This window comes from Beta vulgaris, chromosome 5, assembly GCF_026745355.1.
Source record: "Beta vulgaris subsp. vulgaris cultivar EL10 chromosome 5, EL10.2, whole genome shotgun sequence".
NCBI classification, from domain to species: Eukaryota; Viridiplantae; Streptophyta; class Magnoliopsida; order Caryophyllales; family Amaranthaceae; genus Beta; species Beta vulgaris.
The window spans coordinates 4,726,125-4,744,026 of record NC_079206.1 but is presented as its reverse complement, the minus strand read 5'-3'; the positions used below and the strand labels follow the sequence as shown (position 1 = coordinate 4,744,026).

Below are 17,902 nucleotides of genomic sequence, written 5' to 3'. Positions count from 1 at the left end.
ACTTGGGTTTGGTGAGAGAGACATGGGTTTAGCCGTTTAGGGTTGACAATTTCATCCAAATCCCATGGATAAATATCCATCCCATCAAGATATAAGTAGAAGTGACCAAGATGAGCTTGATCCGACTAAAAAAAATGGGTGGGTTTTGGGCATGAATTTTTGGCCCGCCGTCGGATCCGGCCCGACTCGATTTATTGGACTAAAATTTCGGACCACGAACAACTTAGATTTGGAAAAATACGCTAAATTTCGACCCGACCTGAAATATCGGGTTTTGGCGCTGATTTTTTGGCCCGAACCTTGGTCTGTCCCAACAAATGATCACCTCTAAGATATATTAACGAAAACCCGAACTTAAGCGGGTGGTGGATGGATCGGGTCAAATTATGGTGGAGGTTCATCCAACCCAATCACTCGACCCATCTATCCACCCGTTAAATAAACATAAGAAATAAAATTTTACATACATATATATATATTTATAAATATTAATGGTTTGATTTCTATTTGCACATTTGCTTGAATTATGATTTTTTGTCGGTAGAAAGTAACAAATATTAGATAGACATATCAGAGTTCCATTATAATAACAACACGTCTTGTGTGTGGCCGGCCACACACGAAATTACAGGTGTGGCCGCGCGCACGACACGCTATCAACCCTCAGCTCATTTTCAAATGGTCATATTTCACTCGTTTCTCATTAGAATCGAGCATTTGACCTGAGGTTGGAAAGCTATTGAGTCAAATTTTCATCTCCAACTTGAATCTTCCCAAAATATTAAGTGTGCTATGAGATATGACCTTTTGAAGTTGACCATTATGCACAAACAATTATAAACAAATAGAGCTACTCTTATTAACATATGGAATTACTCTTATGATCAAATGGAGTTACTTGTATGAGTATGTAGTTACTTTTAACAATAAATGGGTGTCATTCCTATAAAGAAATGTGGTTACTCTTATAAGCAAATGCAGTTACTTTTGTGAACCTTTAGGGTTACTCGTACAATTAAATTAGGTTACTCATCATAAATTAAATGACATTACTAGTATGAATTAATTGGATTACTCATATGATAAAAATGGGGTTACTCATATAATAAAATGGGGTTACTCATAAGAAGGGAAAGTATGGGTCATACACTCACACATCAATTCACTCTCTAGTCAAAATTCCAGGAAGCATAAAAGCAAAAAAGTGGGGGAAATTTTTTTTCTCTCCCCTCAATTTCTCTTTCTCTTTCATATTTACACTCTTCTTATGCTGAAGACAAACACACCTTTCAACTTTGATGTGTTGTTTCACTTCCCTCTTCTTCCTTCTCGTATTTAAAGACACCACTTCTCTAGTAATCATCGCGTACAAGTAACAAGTTACAACCACCTTATCTTCCACACTTTTCAAGAACAACGACACCATTGATTTTACAGAGGAGAGAAAGAAGTTAGGATTTTAAGCTTTGAATTTTCATGGAGTTCGATTCCATTTGCAAAATTACTCCAATTTTTTAGCTTGATGATTTCACTAGTGGAAAAATGAAGAAGGGCTGCGCTGAAAAAGGCCTGTAGGGCTGCGCTTTTTGACAGCAGCCCTTTCAATAGCAGCCCTTCACTTTTTAAGTAGGGCTGCGCTAGAAAAGCGCAGCCCTTCAGTAGGAAGGGCTGCGCTTTTTAGGTAAAAGCGCAGCCCTTCTAGCTTAGAAGGGCTGCGCTTTTTAGGTAAAAGCGCAGCCCTTCTAAGCTAGAAGGGCTGCGCTTTTACCTAAAAAGCGCAGCCCTTCCTACCAAAAAAAAAAAAATTTTTTTTTTTTTTTTTTTGCATTTTTTTTACTCCTAAATATATCTACTCATGTTGATATTGTTTAAACAACACAAATTGTTTTATATTAAATGGTAGTTCAATCTATGTCATAATCCACAAAAAAAAAACATCGAAATGGTAGCAAGCATAGATTTGCATAATGCAAAAAAAAAAAATCAGAATTATAAACATCCAAATAAAAACAGAAAATACAACAAAGAAATTAATATATAAAAACAACTACATCAGAATTTAAAAAAAAGAAAAACATAGATTATAACTCGAAATGACAGAAATGAATACAACATATATGTATAAACAAAAAATCAAAAATGAATACAACATATATGTATTGCTTAATTAATTTCACAATATTAAAGAAAAAAAACATAGATCTATAATCTATTAACCCTTCACTTAACAACGAACAGAGGAAGAAACGAACGAATTTGTACACAAGAACTCGCGACGGTGGTTGAGGGAGACGAACTCGCGACGGTGGTTGAGGGAGACGAACTCGCGACGGTGGTTGAACGAACGACGGTGGTTGAACGAACTCGCGAGACGAACGACGGTGGTTGAGAGAGTATATCGACGGTGCTTTGAATGCCGGTATATCGACGGTGCTTTAAATACCAGTATTGGGTGCTTTGAATGCCGGTATATCGACGGTGCTTTGAATGCCGGTATTGGGTGCTTTGAATGTCGGTATTGGGTGCTTTGAATGCACAGATGGAGAGTTCGAAGGCTTTCTCGAAAAAAAGAGAGGAGATAAAGAAGAGAATGAGGGAGAGGGAGGATGAGGACGGCTGAGGGAGAGGGAGAGGGAGGAGAGAGAACTTAGGGTTTTGAAAATTGGAGAAGGAAGAGGGAGGAGAGAGAACTTAGGGTTGAGGGTTTGGACTGGTGATATTGAGCGCGCGAATTAAATGACTGATGTTTCTTTTTAATAAAAAGCCCATAAAGGGCTGCGCTTTTTTTTACTAGCGCAGCCCTATTAGTAAAGGGCTGCGCTTGTAGAAAAAGCGCAGCCCTTCTGAATGTAGGAAGGGCTGCGCTTTTTCTACAAGCGCAGCCCTACTAAGTGAAGGGCTGCGTTTTTTTTTAAAAACGCAGCCCTTCTGTTATGTAGGGCTGCGCTTTTTTAAAAAAGCGCAGCCCTTCACTAGTAGGGCTGCGCTTTTAGGAAACGCGCAGCCCTTCCTGCGCAGCCCTTCTTTTTTTTTCCCCTAGTGATTTGGTGAGTTGAAACAAGTGCAGTAGAGGAGAGAGGGGGGAAAGGATGAGATTGGAGAAGAGAGGAGGAAAAGAGGAACACATAATAGGGAAAGGGGTTATGTTTCTGTGTTTGGGCTTATATATGGGCCGACCACACGAAAGCTACAGATGTGGCCGACCACATAAGTGATGTATGTCACATTAATATACAATTTGTCTTTTTGGACACAATATATATCATACATTCATATTTTGTCGGATTACTTTTACTTGAATACTTATGTTCTACGGTAATATCTAATTACTGCAATACTACTTTTGGAATTAACCATTTTCTATCTTTTTCTTTATCATATGATTTCTAATTCCTTTATATATATAAAAGGAAAAGGAATTAAAGGGAGTGGGGAACACTAGTGAGCCACCGCTGCGACCGCCACAACCAATTAACACCACCAATCGACCACCGACACCACCAAATCGACCACCGACACTACTAAAATCGACCACTGACACCCTCCCCTTCCACTGCTGAACGCGCAACCCCCTCCCCTTCTCCTTCTCTTGCTATCGCGCGACTGAGTTTTCGGCGGGTGGGGTGGTGTTTTCAAAACTGTGGTAGGGTTTTCTAGGGGTAGGTGGGGTTTTCGCGGCTGGTTGGGTTGGGGTTTTCGGGCGAGTGGGTTGGGGTTTTCGGGGGGTGGAGTGGGGTTTTTGGAGGCTGGATGGGGTTTCCGGCGGATGGGGTGGGTTTTTGGCGAGTGGGGTGGTGTTTCAACGAGTTGGGTGGGGTGCGGTGGTGCGGAAGGGGGCTGATGTAGTGGTGGGGAGGGGGGCTGCTGCGGTGGTGGGTATGGTGTTGGGTTATTAGGGTGGGTGGAAGAGGGGTGGTGGTTAATTGTGAACTTAGGTTAAAAATTAAGTAGGTTTAATTTTGGTTAATTGTTATAAGTAAGGGTAAGTTAGTAATTTAATAGGTCGGTCAAAACTTACCAATTTCGGGAAGAAAAGTAGTTACATGTAAAAAAAACGGAGGAAGTAGTATAATATGTGGAAGCTTTACCTTGTTTCATCAGTTCGAACAATGTTTGAATTACGATTTATCTATCAATACAAGCAAGCAACAAAAACACCTCATCTCATAAGCTAGGAGTTTTATGAGATCAGATTAACGCTACATAAACATGAGGTTTCCGACATTTAATGTATTTTGGGGACAAAGGATATGAATTAGTAGTATCTAATGATAATGAAATGCAGCAACAAGAACACCTTGGGACGACGACGATGAGCTACCAAGCCACAGCTTACTGTCTTATTAAAACCATTCTTCCACTCAAAGTAGGTGAACTTGGAGAAACAAACGTCTGTTCTTCTCCAGCATACAGACAGTAGCTCCCTTTACCAAAAGTAGAATTATAGCTCACTAAGAAGGGCATATTGATCGAATGAGGGCGGTGAATTCTGCGATCTCTTAATTTTTTGGTTTTCCGCTTCTCTATAAAAAGAAGGGTGGCTCCAAATAAGCAAAAAGCTGCGGCTGCACCTACTGTCCACCAGCTAGCTGCTTTTGTAAGCTGTGCGTTCATTAGGATCAAAATAAGAAACAAGATTCCCAGTTTTGAATAATTTGGTTTAGCCATCTTAAAAATGCACCTAATAGACTTTCTTCTACATGACTTTTTTTTTACCTCCCTGTGCTGTTACCTTTGAGGATTGGATATAAATAAATAATGCTTCTAAAATCTATCGTCGGCGTATGAAGAATCATTGATGGCAGAAGCTGTAACTCCCTCCCTCACTACTACTGTTTTTACTAACACAATGTACTCTCAATAGCACAATATCCAAACAGATTGTTGGATAAAATTAAGATTTTGGAAGAAGCTAAGCCGTTAACTAATGACTGCTAAGGGTATGATATATTGATATGGACAAAAAGCGTACAATTAGAATTGAGGCAACAAGCTGCATTTGCAACCCTTGGCTTTGATAAATGGCATACTACCACTTGCCACGTCCTAGAGGCCGGAGAAAGAACAAAATATATATACTGGCGTCTCTACTTGTTTATGAGCTATTGAGCTCTATAAAAACATCTTGGTGTTTTACAATATTTTAGGGCCCGTTCGGTATTACTGTGGTTTTCTGTTTTTTTTTTTTGGTTTTTTGATTTTCAAAGTCATGTGATGTATGTCTTATAATGAATCAAAAATTAGTGAAATTTATTAGGAACATGATGATTTTGAAACTGACAACTAAAAAGTGAAAACCGCTTTTTCTAGTTTCTGTTTTTGGTTTTTAGTTTCCAAAAAAAACTGAAAACTGAAAATGAAAAACGATAAAGAACGGGCCTTTAGTGAATGGTTTTTTTTACTAAAGCATATACATTAATACATATAATACATATAGCCTATATACATACACCGTCAAACATATAACCTACCATATATAGCTCATTCTTATACACCATCAAACATATTGAATGTTGTTGTTCTTTGATGATACTAATATGGTAAGGTGTTGTTTGGTTGGAAGCTATTTCCCTTGGAAATACAAATTCCTAGGAAATACATTATGGGTGTTGTGTTTGGTTGGAGGGAAATGGGAGAAGTATAGGAAATACAAATTCCAAGGCAAATAGAATTTCCCATGAAACATAGGAAATCACTCACCAAGCCCCCCCTTGGTGAGTAATTTCCTAGGAAATGCAATTTCCTATGGTGTCAACCAAACAATTTTGTCTAATTCCTAGGAAATTAACAAGGGAAATCATTTCCAATGAAATGTAAATTCTCATGGGAAATTCTTTCTCATGTGAACCAAACGAGGCCTAAAACTTTTAAGAATATGCATTAAAATTTTTGCTTCCCTAATCACAATTGGATGTATAGATATCTGTTGGGTTTGTATCACAAGTCCCACATTAATTAATTCAAGTTTGCTTTGTAAGCCGGAGGAAATTCATACATACCATATACTGACCTCCAAGTATGATGTCCTTGGGCTCCAAGGTTAATATGCTTGGCCTTCAAGCTTGCGTGTACTATAAATTCCACTTAGCATAAACTTACAATTTGTACCAAGTGTACCAAAAGCACCATATGCACATATTAATTAGAATACACATATACATCTCCTTCAAGAGATTACCAACTCTCTTCGAGAATTAAATCGAAGAGTTAGGCATAAAAGAGGGTACCCAGCCCAAAGTTGCAGTTTACCCATCCTAGTTGTAAAAGTTTCAATTTGGATACTCAAACCCAAATTATGTTACTTTTATTATTAACTTTAATAAAATACTAATAAAAAATTAGTTGTGCATAAAATCTTCATTTCTTTTTCCAAAAAAAAATATTATGTCTTCCTCTATCCTTCCCCCCGACTAGGTCACCAACCCACCAACCACCACCTTCATCGCCGACCACCATCTTCCCCACCGTCCACCACACCTACCACCACCAATCACCACAAACGAAATAAAAAACCACCCAGAAAAAATCAAACCAAACTCCAAAATCAGATCTAAGGACCAATCGAAAACATTAGAATTCGAGCATTCCAACCCCAAAACCCCAACATCAGATCTAAGAAAGTCACAAAAGAATTCGAACATCCCAACCCCTCCAACCACCAAAATGAACCAAAATCCCAAAATCCAGAAAAATCAAACTCCAACCCCAGAAATCATCTTTAACAACAAATAATCTTCAACGACAAAAATAAGAAAATTAGAAGTAGCACACATCGAGCAAACTAGAAATTCGAGCAGGGGAAAGGAGTCGGTTTCGTCGAGATGCGAGGGCTTGATTAAGGGAGAAGATGGCGGCGAGAGGAGTCGATCCCGCGACGAAGGAGAGAAAGGTAGAATAGACAGAGGAAGAGGAGTTCATGGCGGCGTTGACCGACGAGGTTGGTGAGGTTATTTTCCATGCGAGTCTCCTTCTTTGTTGTCTGAATTAGTAGCATAAAGGGTTGAGTTTACATACTTTTTTTCCGTCTGAATTCATGGTTAATTGAAGAGAGGAGCGAGAAAATTTACAAAGAAAATTCAGGGTGGTTGTTAAAGAAACAATATCCTAGAAAAATAATGACAGAAGGTGGAGTGGTGGATGTAAAGAGGTGATTTGGTTTTGAGAGGAGGAGAGAGAAAGATTGTTATTCTCGTTTTCTATGCCAAATCAGCCTTTTTTTTATTGATTTTTATTTGAAATTAACGGAAAAGTTAAAGAGATGTACTTTGAGTGAGCAAAGTGCAACTTTTACAACTTGGATGAGTAAACTACAATTTTTTGCAAAGTTTAGTACTCTCTTTTATGCTTAACTCTTAGATCCAATATTAGTTAGAGAGTCATACCATACTCTTGTTATCCTTCGGGGTTGTACTTTCATACCCTTTTTTATATATTGGATAATTAGTGCTTGTTGTGGTGGGTTTTTTTTTTACCTTTTTTGAGAGTTTTTCCCACGTTAAATTGTGTGGGTTCATTTCTACTTTTCTTGTCCATCTTTTACCTTATTTTTCTCATTATAACTATTTGCTTCCGCTTGCACCCCCTAACCCCAACCCCAACCCCAACCCCAACAATATCATCTAGATTTCCACCAGGTCTAGCATTTTGTTATCTGGCAAAAATAAAACAAGCCTACATATATAATGAATAAAGTGAAAACAGCTATATACATTTATGAAGAAGATCGACGTTTCTTTAAATTGATATTTGCAACCTAGTAACTGACTCTGTGATTCAGTGAGAAAGAGAAAGGACTTGGGAAAGACAATACATTGAAATTGAAAAATTTTCATCTGCTAGACAGCTAGAGCCTACAGGTTAATTAATCCTCTAGTACCAACAACAGTGCAAAGATTACAAGAAATAGCTAACCTTTTGTTATTACCAGACTTCTATACACAAAGTCCTACTCCTTAAGTACTTGTCTGTTGTCTTTGTTGGAGTATTGTACGGTTTCCGTTATTGAATTTACAGACTTTAAATTTGATGCCTGGGGTTGTAACCCCTGTCATTAGCGCTATTGGGAATATAGCTTGACAATTGTATATTCAGTTCTTTTGTTACACCATAAATTGAAGTCGGAACTTCCTTGTTGAAGACACTCGCTGATTCGTCACATTTTGGATGTATAAATATTGATAAACACTTCATTGATTAGCTTATAAGTTAAATGATGGATGTAAAGCACCCGTAATAGTATATGAAGAAGGTCCTCCTATATACTATTATAGGTCATACCGTCATAGGTGTAAAAACCAAAAAAAGGCCCAACTATGATGCGATAGTTATTATTGATCTATCCACCCTTCCAAAACTATGCTTCCAAGCTTCTGTTCCCACTTGAATTGCTGCACCATGTAGGTGATTGAAGAGTAGTATCTTCCACATCAAGGGTGGTAATCTGAAGTTTCCTTTTCATTCTTTTCATTCTTTTGTAATACTGTACTTTCATAACCGTGAAAATAGTAATATATGTTGACGACATAAGCGCAAACGCACCTATGGTCCAGTACGTCATTGCCTCTGTAAGTTGTGCAGTGATCATGAGCAGAGAAAGAAGCAGATAGCTCCATTTTAGAGATTCACGCGTCCAACTCATTTTTATTTGTGGAGCAACTCTGTGAAAAGAGTTGGAGCCAGAGTCACTTATTCGAACTATTACATCAAGCAATACCATTATATAATACTAGTCTTACATGGATCATGTGTGATAACAAATGAAGTAAAAATAAAATTAATTGCGTAAAAAACTGTTTTTATATTTTTCTTTCTCAAAAAACTAATGTTCAATTTAAATGTTTTACTTCCCCTTTTCCATTCAAATGAAACAGTTAGTTATCTTCTTTTCTTCTTCTTTTATTCCTTTTTTTTATTTTTTGGTGTCCCCCATGTGTTGCCTTATATAATAGAGATATGTATATGTGAAATTCTCACCGTTATGAATTTGCTAATTTTTCCCTTTCTGAACCTGGCCATTTAAATCCCCCTGTTTTTCCTTTCTGATTTGGAGCTTTGATCATCAAAGTACTATCAACTAAATATAGTTCATTTAGCAGGGCCGTCTTGAAAATTTTGGAGCCCCGGTTCTAACATGGAAATTGGGCCCCTAAATTTATAGAAAATAAAGATGGAAGGTTAGAGTTCTAAAGATGGAAAGTTGAAAAATCTAAAGATAAATCATTGACAAATTTATTAAGGGTGGGAAACAAGGGTGATTTCTTCAATTATAAAGTAAAATTTTCAAAATAATATATTTTGAGGCCTTTATAATTTTTGGGGCCATGTGCTGTTAGGCTCGTTGCACACCCTCATCTACCCCTATGTGACATTTAGTACTGAATGATTGAAGAATAAAACTTGACTAAGTTGTGGTTCATGACTTCATGCGATTAGCTACAACCAATACAATTTATAAGAAACCAATATTATATGAATTCCCCATTTCCCCTTCGTCATCTGTAAGGAATACGTTATATTTTTTTAGCCCATAAAAGAAGGGGGAGGGTGTTCACCAATTATGGTTCATTTTTCATCAATGTATCTTCAAGTTATTCTTTCCCAGTTATTCTTTCTTAATGTGACATTGAATGCACTTTCATCTTCAAGTTGCACAGTTCATTTAAGCTTTAAATGTACTTCACGTATCTTACACTCAGGAGCCTAGGCGTTGGCTTTACACAAACTGACAACAACTGAAGTGGGATTCAAGAGCTAGCTTGTTGGCTTCTTTCTTAACACATACTACATCAACTTCCCTTTATATGGATAAAATTCTGGACATTCAGTTTCACACATGTTCAGACAATCAACATGACAGTAATTATTTAGGCATTCTTTCCTTGTATTAAGCCACACTTGACCGTGCATAATTTGGCCATCTTTGTCTTTCTACTTACATCAGATACCTAGCATCTGCCTCTCTGGATCACAATAGAAGTCAGAAGAAGTCATGTATGAGACAATTGCTTATTTTTATTTCTTAATCAATACTGCGATGTTGCTAAATACTATCATACAATAAATTTTATGATACTTGGACATTGTCTACTCTCTCCCTTTATATTTGTATACTCGATAGTTTCCTGCACGCACGTGGAAAGTTCAATTATTGAAAAGAATAAAGGAGGAATCGTCAACAAAGATATTTGATGCCAAATATGTTTTAACACCTTGAATTCATTTCTTACAGCATATCTGGCTATTAAACAGTACATGGAACCAAATTCTTATCATTCAGGAATTGTTTTCGATAAGTTAGATTTCATTATTACCAATTCAGCCAGCATCAACAGAAGCAGTGTTAGAACTAGATAAAGGGTGAAGAAGATGAATACTATGAATGACGAATCTTCTAGGCGTGTGTAGACACTTTCCCAAAAGTGATATTCCGACCCTATACGAAGCACGGGTTGCACGGAATTCAATTTCGAGATACAAAGAAGAACAACAAGAGTCACGCTCGTATGAATCTTGTCAAAAATGAGAATAAGATTTATGTTTTAGTGTTTGATCATTAATCTTCTCTTAGACTTGAGAAAGAGTGCTTTTTAGAGAAAAATATAATATGAATCTATCTCCTTTCATCTGTGGTAAAACCACTTTATGCACGTACACAAAGATAACCGTCAAAACCATTCGTTGCACAAAGAGCCACGCAAAAGACAGGCTCTCGTCGCGAGCCGCGACAGAGCTCGCGAGTCGCGAGCGAGCCTGTCGCGAGTCGCGACTCAGCCTTCGCGAGTCGCGAAGCTTTCAGCCCATGCCTGCTGCTTGCGACGAGCATCGTGACGCATTCAGCCTTCAGCCTACTGCCTGCTGCTTGTGCGAGTATACTATGCTACTGCTCGTACGAATTTGCTGCACCATGCTTAGCTATAACCACCAAGCATAATATGTATTATACATATTGATTCTAGTAACATTTTGTACTTGTTTGCGGTTTCTTTATTCCTTCAAATCTTATTGTTTACTACACCATAAACAATCTACGTGTATATTTAACGTAACTGAACAACGACACCTTAACAAGTTATTCAAGTTATACGTTACATGAACTCAATCAACCAAATACTCTAAATTATACAACAATCCTCCCATTTAGAGTATTCTAAAAGATAATAAGCACTGAACACCATCAAAACAAACATCTCATGCGTAAATGAAAGTGTATAAAACTTGAACTTTCATATAGTAAAGTACACATTCCAAGTATCCGTATCCAATTGGTGTCGATAACGATTGAACCAATTTCAATACATAATGGAAACCCGAAGATACAATACACACAAGATAACGTTTACTTAAACTCATTATAAACCGACACATAAAGCCTTGTGTCCATATCTATTCATAAGTGTATCAAAGCTTGCCCAATAGCTCTTGAAGCGGCTAAACTTCACACTTACATAGGTAGATCTCTAAAATACATGCTACTGTGAAAAGCATAAACAAGAGACCTATTAAGTTATACAACCTCCTTATACAACACAGTTATAGAACTATAAACTTAGGATGAATAAAAGTTCTACAAGCAGCAACACACTGGAAACTGAAAGGGGGCAAGGTAAATCAATTCTACAGCCAAAGCGAGAGCAAAGTGCACTAATGTGATCACCTACCAAGTGGATTTGTTTGTTGATTATTTGTTCATTCTGTTAGTTGTTGCTTTCATCGTAACAAAATCAAACATGATAAACTGTGCTTCCTGCAGTCTAGCTAGGACCACTTATCCAATTGTATGACCTATATATGTAAGATAACGGACCAATATATATGTCTGTTACAGAATTGATCTCCTACTCTATAAGAAATAACCCACACGCAGTAAACCTTGAAAGTTAATGGTCCTAGAAGAGGTAAGAGGCACCCTAAGTAATTTTCTAGTAATTTAAAAACAGAAGAAACAAGAAGATTGTAAAAGTGGTAATTCTGAGTACTTTGATTGCTCTTCTTAGAAGAGCAGCACATGATCACAGGTTTTCCGATATGATTGGTGATCTTAACTGGTATAGGTGGCTGATTTTTGCCATTCTGCTTTTTGTAAATATTGAGAACGATGACATAACACACAGAGAATCCTGCCAGGCTGCCACTGCTCCTGTAGTCCAGTACGAGTATGCCTCTATCTGTTGTGCAGGAAGCATGAGTAGAGAAAGCAATAGGAAGCTCATCTTGGAAGAACTGCGTTTATTGCTCTCTCTCTCTGTTATTTTTTCCAGTTCTGATTGTGCCACACCCATGTAGCTCCTTGCCTCCTTATATTTTATAGGTTCTCACAGCTCTCCCTTAATCAATCCCAAAAAAAAAGAAGTGTCATGTTCTGGTTAGTGGTTATTACTCGTCGATGTAACTTTTATAGATCTGTTACATTACTTATGATTAGTGTTGTTTCAGTTTCACCAATGAAGTTAAATGTAAAAGTCCCAATTCAAGCTGGACCTTGCAAAAAACGTATATAATACAAAACAAGGAGCGGCATGAAGAAGTTCAAGAACCGTACCTTTCATATTTATGAAACTAGATTGCTAGTTGGTCAATCGCAAACCATTGGGAGATTCAAATGCCATCATATAAGCTAAAATGGTATGCAAAATCTTCAGGACAACTTCGTTCATGTTCCTCCTTATCTGACCACCAAACTCCTCATGCGCTTCAGTTTGTTTCTTGCTCATATTGCTTGAAAACCCCCAAAGAGGAGAACTACATTGCTTAGAACGGTTTTCTCCAAAGTAAATGAAGAGCATTTCAGATTCTAGAGCAGGTGATGTAACACCGTTCTAGCATTCAGAAATATAGTCGATAATGAGATAAGAGCCTATGTGTACCAGAATTTCATAAACCAGGAAACATTATGCTAAAACAACCTCAAAATGAATAAATCTTATTCCACGTGATCTTGAATAACAAATGAATAGACATATAGTCTTGAAAATAACCTACAAAGAATTCATTACAGAAAAGAATTTGAAGAATAAACATGAATAAACTATCCTTCACATCTAGCTAGAACCAATATGTATGGCCTATAAAGAAAGAAAACAAACCCAAATCTGTATTGAGAAAAGAAAAGCTAACTGTATCCTGTAGAATTGAATCCTGGCTGATCACCAAAAAGTAAGAAAAAATAATTATATCTGCATGAAAGAATCAAAGAATTCCTCTACACCTACAAAGAATTTGATCTCCTGTCTGTAGTATTTTCTACACTCTGAGCAAAATCCATCAGCGCTGAATCACATTGGCTGAGAAAAGCTGGAAGAACTCCCTGCAGTGGCATCAACAGAAGCCCACAGAGAGACAGTATAGAGTGGTTGATCCATCCACCTCAATGTAATGGCGTCATCCCCTTGTTGTTCCACATTATAGCTTTCATTAGAGTACATCTTCAGCAGCATCTGGCTTTGAAATACCTCTCTCTCGTTCCTTTTCACACACCAAAATCCTACTTGCTCCATTCGCCTTTTCCAATTCCCAAACTTCTCATGCCTTTCAATCCTATCACTCCCTTCACAAGCAACTATGTTTCTAATTTCACGGCCAAACATCTCCTCAATCTTCACCCTCGCTGGGATATCATAAGGAAGGCTAGAATCAATTGAATCAAATATGGCTGAGTAGTATCTAAGTGAACTACAAACCCGCATTTCCATGTTGGGTTCGTTGTGATCAGCTTCTTGCTCAGCCATAACAAAAGCTATAGGGTTAGTGCTTCGGATTAAACCCATGAAGTCCCTAAATGAAGCATTCGTAGTATCATATAGAGTCTTGTGAAGCTGTAATATGCAGTTCACTGCCACACTTTCTCCTTCCTTCACGTGGAGCATCCATAGCCTAACATCCTCCAAACGATCAACAACCGGATGGAACTCAAAAGGCAGATTAAATGCCTCAGCAAAGCTAGCCAACCTCTCTCCTGTCTCAATTAATTCTTGCTTCGACTCCCCTATTCCAGTGATCCTTACATGACTAGGAGGGTTATGCCTCGAGGCTAAGCTTTGAAAAAAGCCAGGCCATTGAAGCCCTTGCTTGATATCAAAGTCTATGATGTGCACCTTATCTTTGCCTTCAAAGGCTCTCAGCAACATCTCATTAGCGGTGAAGTGAATGAACTTTGGGATAGGACTAATCTGATTCAAAAGCCTAAATGCAGCTGCACCAGACTCATCATCAAAACGATCAAGCTCCCTAGGAACACTTATGTGAAACATACGAGGCCATAACCTGGTCACCCTCAAGGCTAAAGCTTCAGTGAAGTAAGCTGTGAGACGACTAATAGTGGACCGGCCCCTTGGAGAAGCTTGTTCTCCCAACTTTGCAATAAAATGATTGACAGCTGGAATATTCCTCGATGTAATAGCTTCAACACAGCCCATAAGAAAACTGATGAGCTCAAACCCTTGTTGCTCAGTCTGATCATCATTGTTGTGGTTCCGAACAGCCCTAGAACCATCACCAGGGTTAGGATTCATAGCCCCATTCCCAAATTCACGCTCAGAAACATTCTCACTAAGCCTAAGCCCGAAGCTATGGCTCTCAGAAGAAGAGCTAGAACCCGATGTTGTCGTAACAGGCCCATGACTAGGCTCGCCCTCTTTATCACCACCATATTCAGGGATCTCAGTAACATCAGATTCAACCCAAGGAGTGTGTGACAATGGTGGCAAAGGTGGTGGTGAAACCACATCAGTAGGAGCAAAACACACCCTTTCTTCTTCACTTGAACAAGTGATAGAAAATGGAACTTGAGGGAAATTAACAACCCCAAAACCAGGTTGCTGAATCCAGAAATTCTCACCACTACCCAAATGACTTAAACTCAAGTGATCTTTACCTTCTGGAGAAAAACACTCAGATTCTCCAAACTCAAAACTACCCTTCTTCCTTTTAGCTCTCCCAACACAAGAATCATCATTTTCCTCCTCATCATCATCATCAAAAGACCCTTGTTCTCTAAACCTCCTCTTTAAACTCTTCTTCCCTTTCTCCCTCCAAAACTCTCCCTTCACCTCTCTCCTCCCCTCCGGCGATGGCGGCACCTTGATACTTTGCTTCAATGTCTTCGTTTCGATCGGTTTCTCTACGGACAGACCCACCGGTGATCGGATCGATTGCGGCCGATTAACTTCTTTTCTTGGAAAGTTGCAGGGTAAATCCAATCTCTGTGTGCTCATTGAAGGTAATGGATAATGACAAGCTTGAAACTGTGCTGATGCTTCACTCCTCAATCTATGCCTTGGTGACAACAATGTGGAAGAACACCCAGCCAACATTCTTCTCCACTAACCAACCTTTTTCTTCTTCTAATCTTTTCTTCTTCCCTCTTTTTTTTCCCCTGTTTTTCTCTCTGTTTTCTCTCACACTCTGTTTTTTTTTTCTTCTGATATCTCTGTTGTAAATCTCAAAGCATGCAATATGCAATTGTAGCAATAATATACTTTGCTCTATATGATTATATATGAACAAATTTCTCAAATTCAAAGATATCTATTTGTGGGTGTGTGAGAATTCCAAAAAAAAAAATCAAAGGGGAATCCGATGAATTTGAAAGAAGTTAAAAAAAATTGAGTGAAAATTCAATTGTGTGTTTCTACAATCAAATAATATATATGTGCAATAAATGAATGAATGAATTTCTACCTACAAATAAATCAGAACTACAACATATGAAAGAATTGATCAGAAATATAAACAATATTAATCAAAATCTAAAACCCAAAGAATGAAGAAATCATCGGATTCCAAGATTATCAGTATAAATTAATTTTGAAAAGTCTTTGATTTGCAAACAAAATTGAAATAAGTGAAGTGAAGAAACATACTTGTTCATCAAATTGGCAGCAGAAACTCAGATGAAGAAAAGAACCCAATTCAGATGTTGTTGAATCATACACCATGAATTCCATAGCAGCAGAAAATCCCACAAAATAAAAACCACCCACCTATTATTAATTCATAAAAAATGAGTAAAATTGAAGAACAAAACACAACATTCTTCCCAAAAAAGCCATAAAATCTACACAATTCTAGTTTTTATATAATGAAAGAAAAAGGAAGAAAAAGATGCTAACTTTCTTTCTTTTTTCTTTCTATCTTTCTATATTATGTTGTTGTTGTTCTTCTTCTACTCTGCAACTTCTAGTTCCATAGCTGTCCCTATCAAAGCTACTTTGTTGACCAATGCTTTTTATGTGGTGAAGGATGGAAAATGATGGTTAATAGTGGAAGAAAAGAGTGATTATGGACGTTAGATTAAGATCAAACGGTTGAGATTTAGGTGGGAAATGAAAATATAGCCGTTGGGATAATGTCGGTGAAATATGACCGTTGAGAAAACATGGAAGTAGTGTACGTACACTTGGGAGTTGAAGATTGTGGAGGTTAAGGATGCTTTTTCTAGGAGTTTCACACTAGTCACGAGGAGTGCACGTGGTTGTCTTCTTATGATTGCACACCCGTGTATGTGACCGTTGGATTTTCCTTTGTTTTTTTCTTCATGTAGTAGGTAATTTGTTTTTGCTAGAAATGTGTTTTTTTTTTGCTAGAAGTTGTATTTTTATGTGTGGTGGGGAATTTTCTGTTTGGAGAAATAGATTTGGTGTTTAGTGCGCTTACCTAGAATTAATTTTCTTATAATATGCACCATCTTATGTTTTGCTAGAATTTTGATTGTACGCGTTTATCAATGTACTTTTTAGATTTTAAATGTCTTTTATTATAAAATGTTTCAAAATATAAGGCATTCTCGCTTTACGAAAATTTGTTTTGACTACAAATATCTCTCATAATATGGTAAATAAAAATTATAAAAATTATACCGTTGGATTCATCATAAAAAATACTATTATAACATAAAAATTTTGCGCAAGGATGACACACACAAATCGAGAAATGGTCTCCTAACCTACTTTCTCCTTACCTTTATAAAAAAAACATTAATTTTTAAAAAAATTTATCTACGTAAATTGAGAGTAATTAACGGTCAAAGTTCGACCTCAAAAATCGTGCGTGCCTTATATTTTCTGAAACAGGGGGAGTATTAAGTAAAAATTATAATAATTGAATGTTGATATTCTTTTTCACCGCTAACCGCGCCATGAACAGTGTTCAGAGTCGATTCTGTAACAGGAAAATGCTAAGACCGCCAATGCCGCATCCACAGGATAAGCATTCATTTACCTTTCAAAGAGCCTTAATAAAGTACAAGAATCAAACAAGTTCTCATATGACTATATTTTTTTTTTTCTTATATATTTGAGAAAAATTTAGAAGATTTTCTCTAATTGTGAATAATGTCAAGATTTCAAATGGGCAAACTAAAAAAATATAAAAAGAGTACTAATTATGATTTTAGTACGAATAGCAACTTAATTGATAAAGTGAGTGTACAGGATATCACTAATTATAATGTTAATATAGTGCATCAATTAAGTTGGTGCTACCCTATATACACTCTCAAGTCTCAAGTCCTATCATTATAGTTTATTTCTCTTTACACACGTTCTCTAGTTGGTATTGTATGATACACCAAAATTAAAGTTGGTCTCATGAGCCAATTATTCCTTTTATTACTAGGATGTTCCTAAAATAAGCTCCTTTTTTGTCATAAATCATATTACTTTACATAATCTCATGTAAAACATTTTGTTGTACAATTTCACTTTTCACCAACACAATAGATCAAATGCGTATATTAATTATATGATTGACTCTCATGAGAAGGATAAACAATTGATTATTTGATAAATGTTAGTAAGGGAACTCACATATATACTGATTATTGACTAGCCTTATATGTATGCGATTTGCGTGCATCAATTTTAAAATAGTGTTTTATATCCACCTAAAATGCAAAGTTGAAATGGAA

The 17,902-nt window shown here is 37.1% G+C and overlaps 1 protein-coding gene across 1 annotated transcript; it reads right to left on the bottom strand.

The window, feature by feature from the left end:
* Window positions 1-12,893: 12,893 nt before the first annotated feature.
* Window positions 12,894-16,848, bottom strand: LOC104892338 (scarecrow-like protein 28). Its single transcript, XM_048645132.2, has 2 exons — window positions 16,107-16,848; window positions 12,894-15,977 (listed from the first exon to the last, which is right to left on the bottom strand). Exon 2 carries the CDS (start codon window positions 15,306-15,308, stop codon window positions 13,272-13,274), a length of 2,037 nt encoding a protein of 678 aa, XP_048501089.1. The 5' UTR covers window positions 15,309-15,977; window positions 16,107-16,848; the 3' UTR covers window positions 12,894-13,271.
* Window positions 16,849-17,902: the final 1,054 nt, after the last annotated feature.

What these genes read in the sequence shown, in the direction of transcription:
- LOC104892338 (XM_048645132.2), bottom strand. Translation starts at nt 15,308, where the DNA reads ATGTTGGCTGGGTGTTCTTCCACATTGTTGTCACCAAGGCATAGATTG.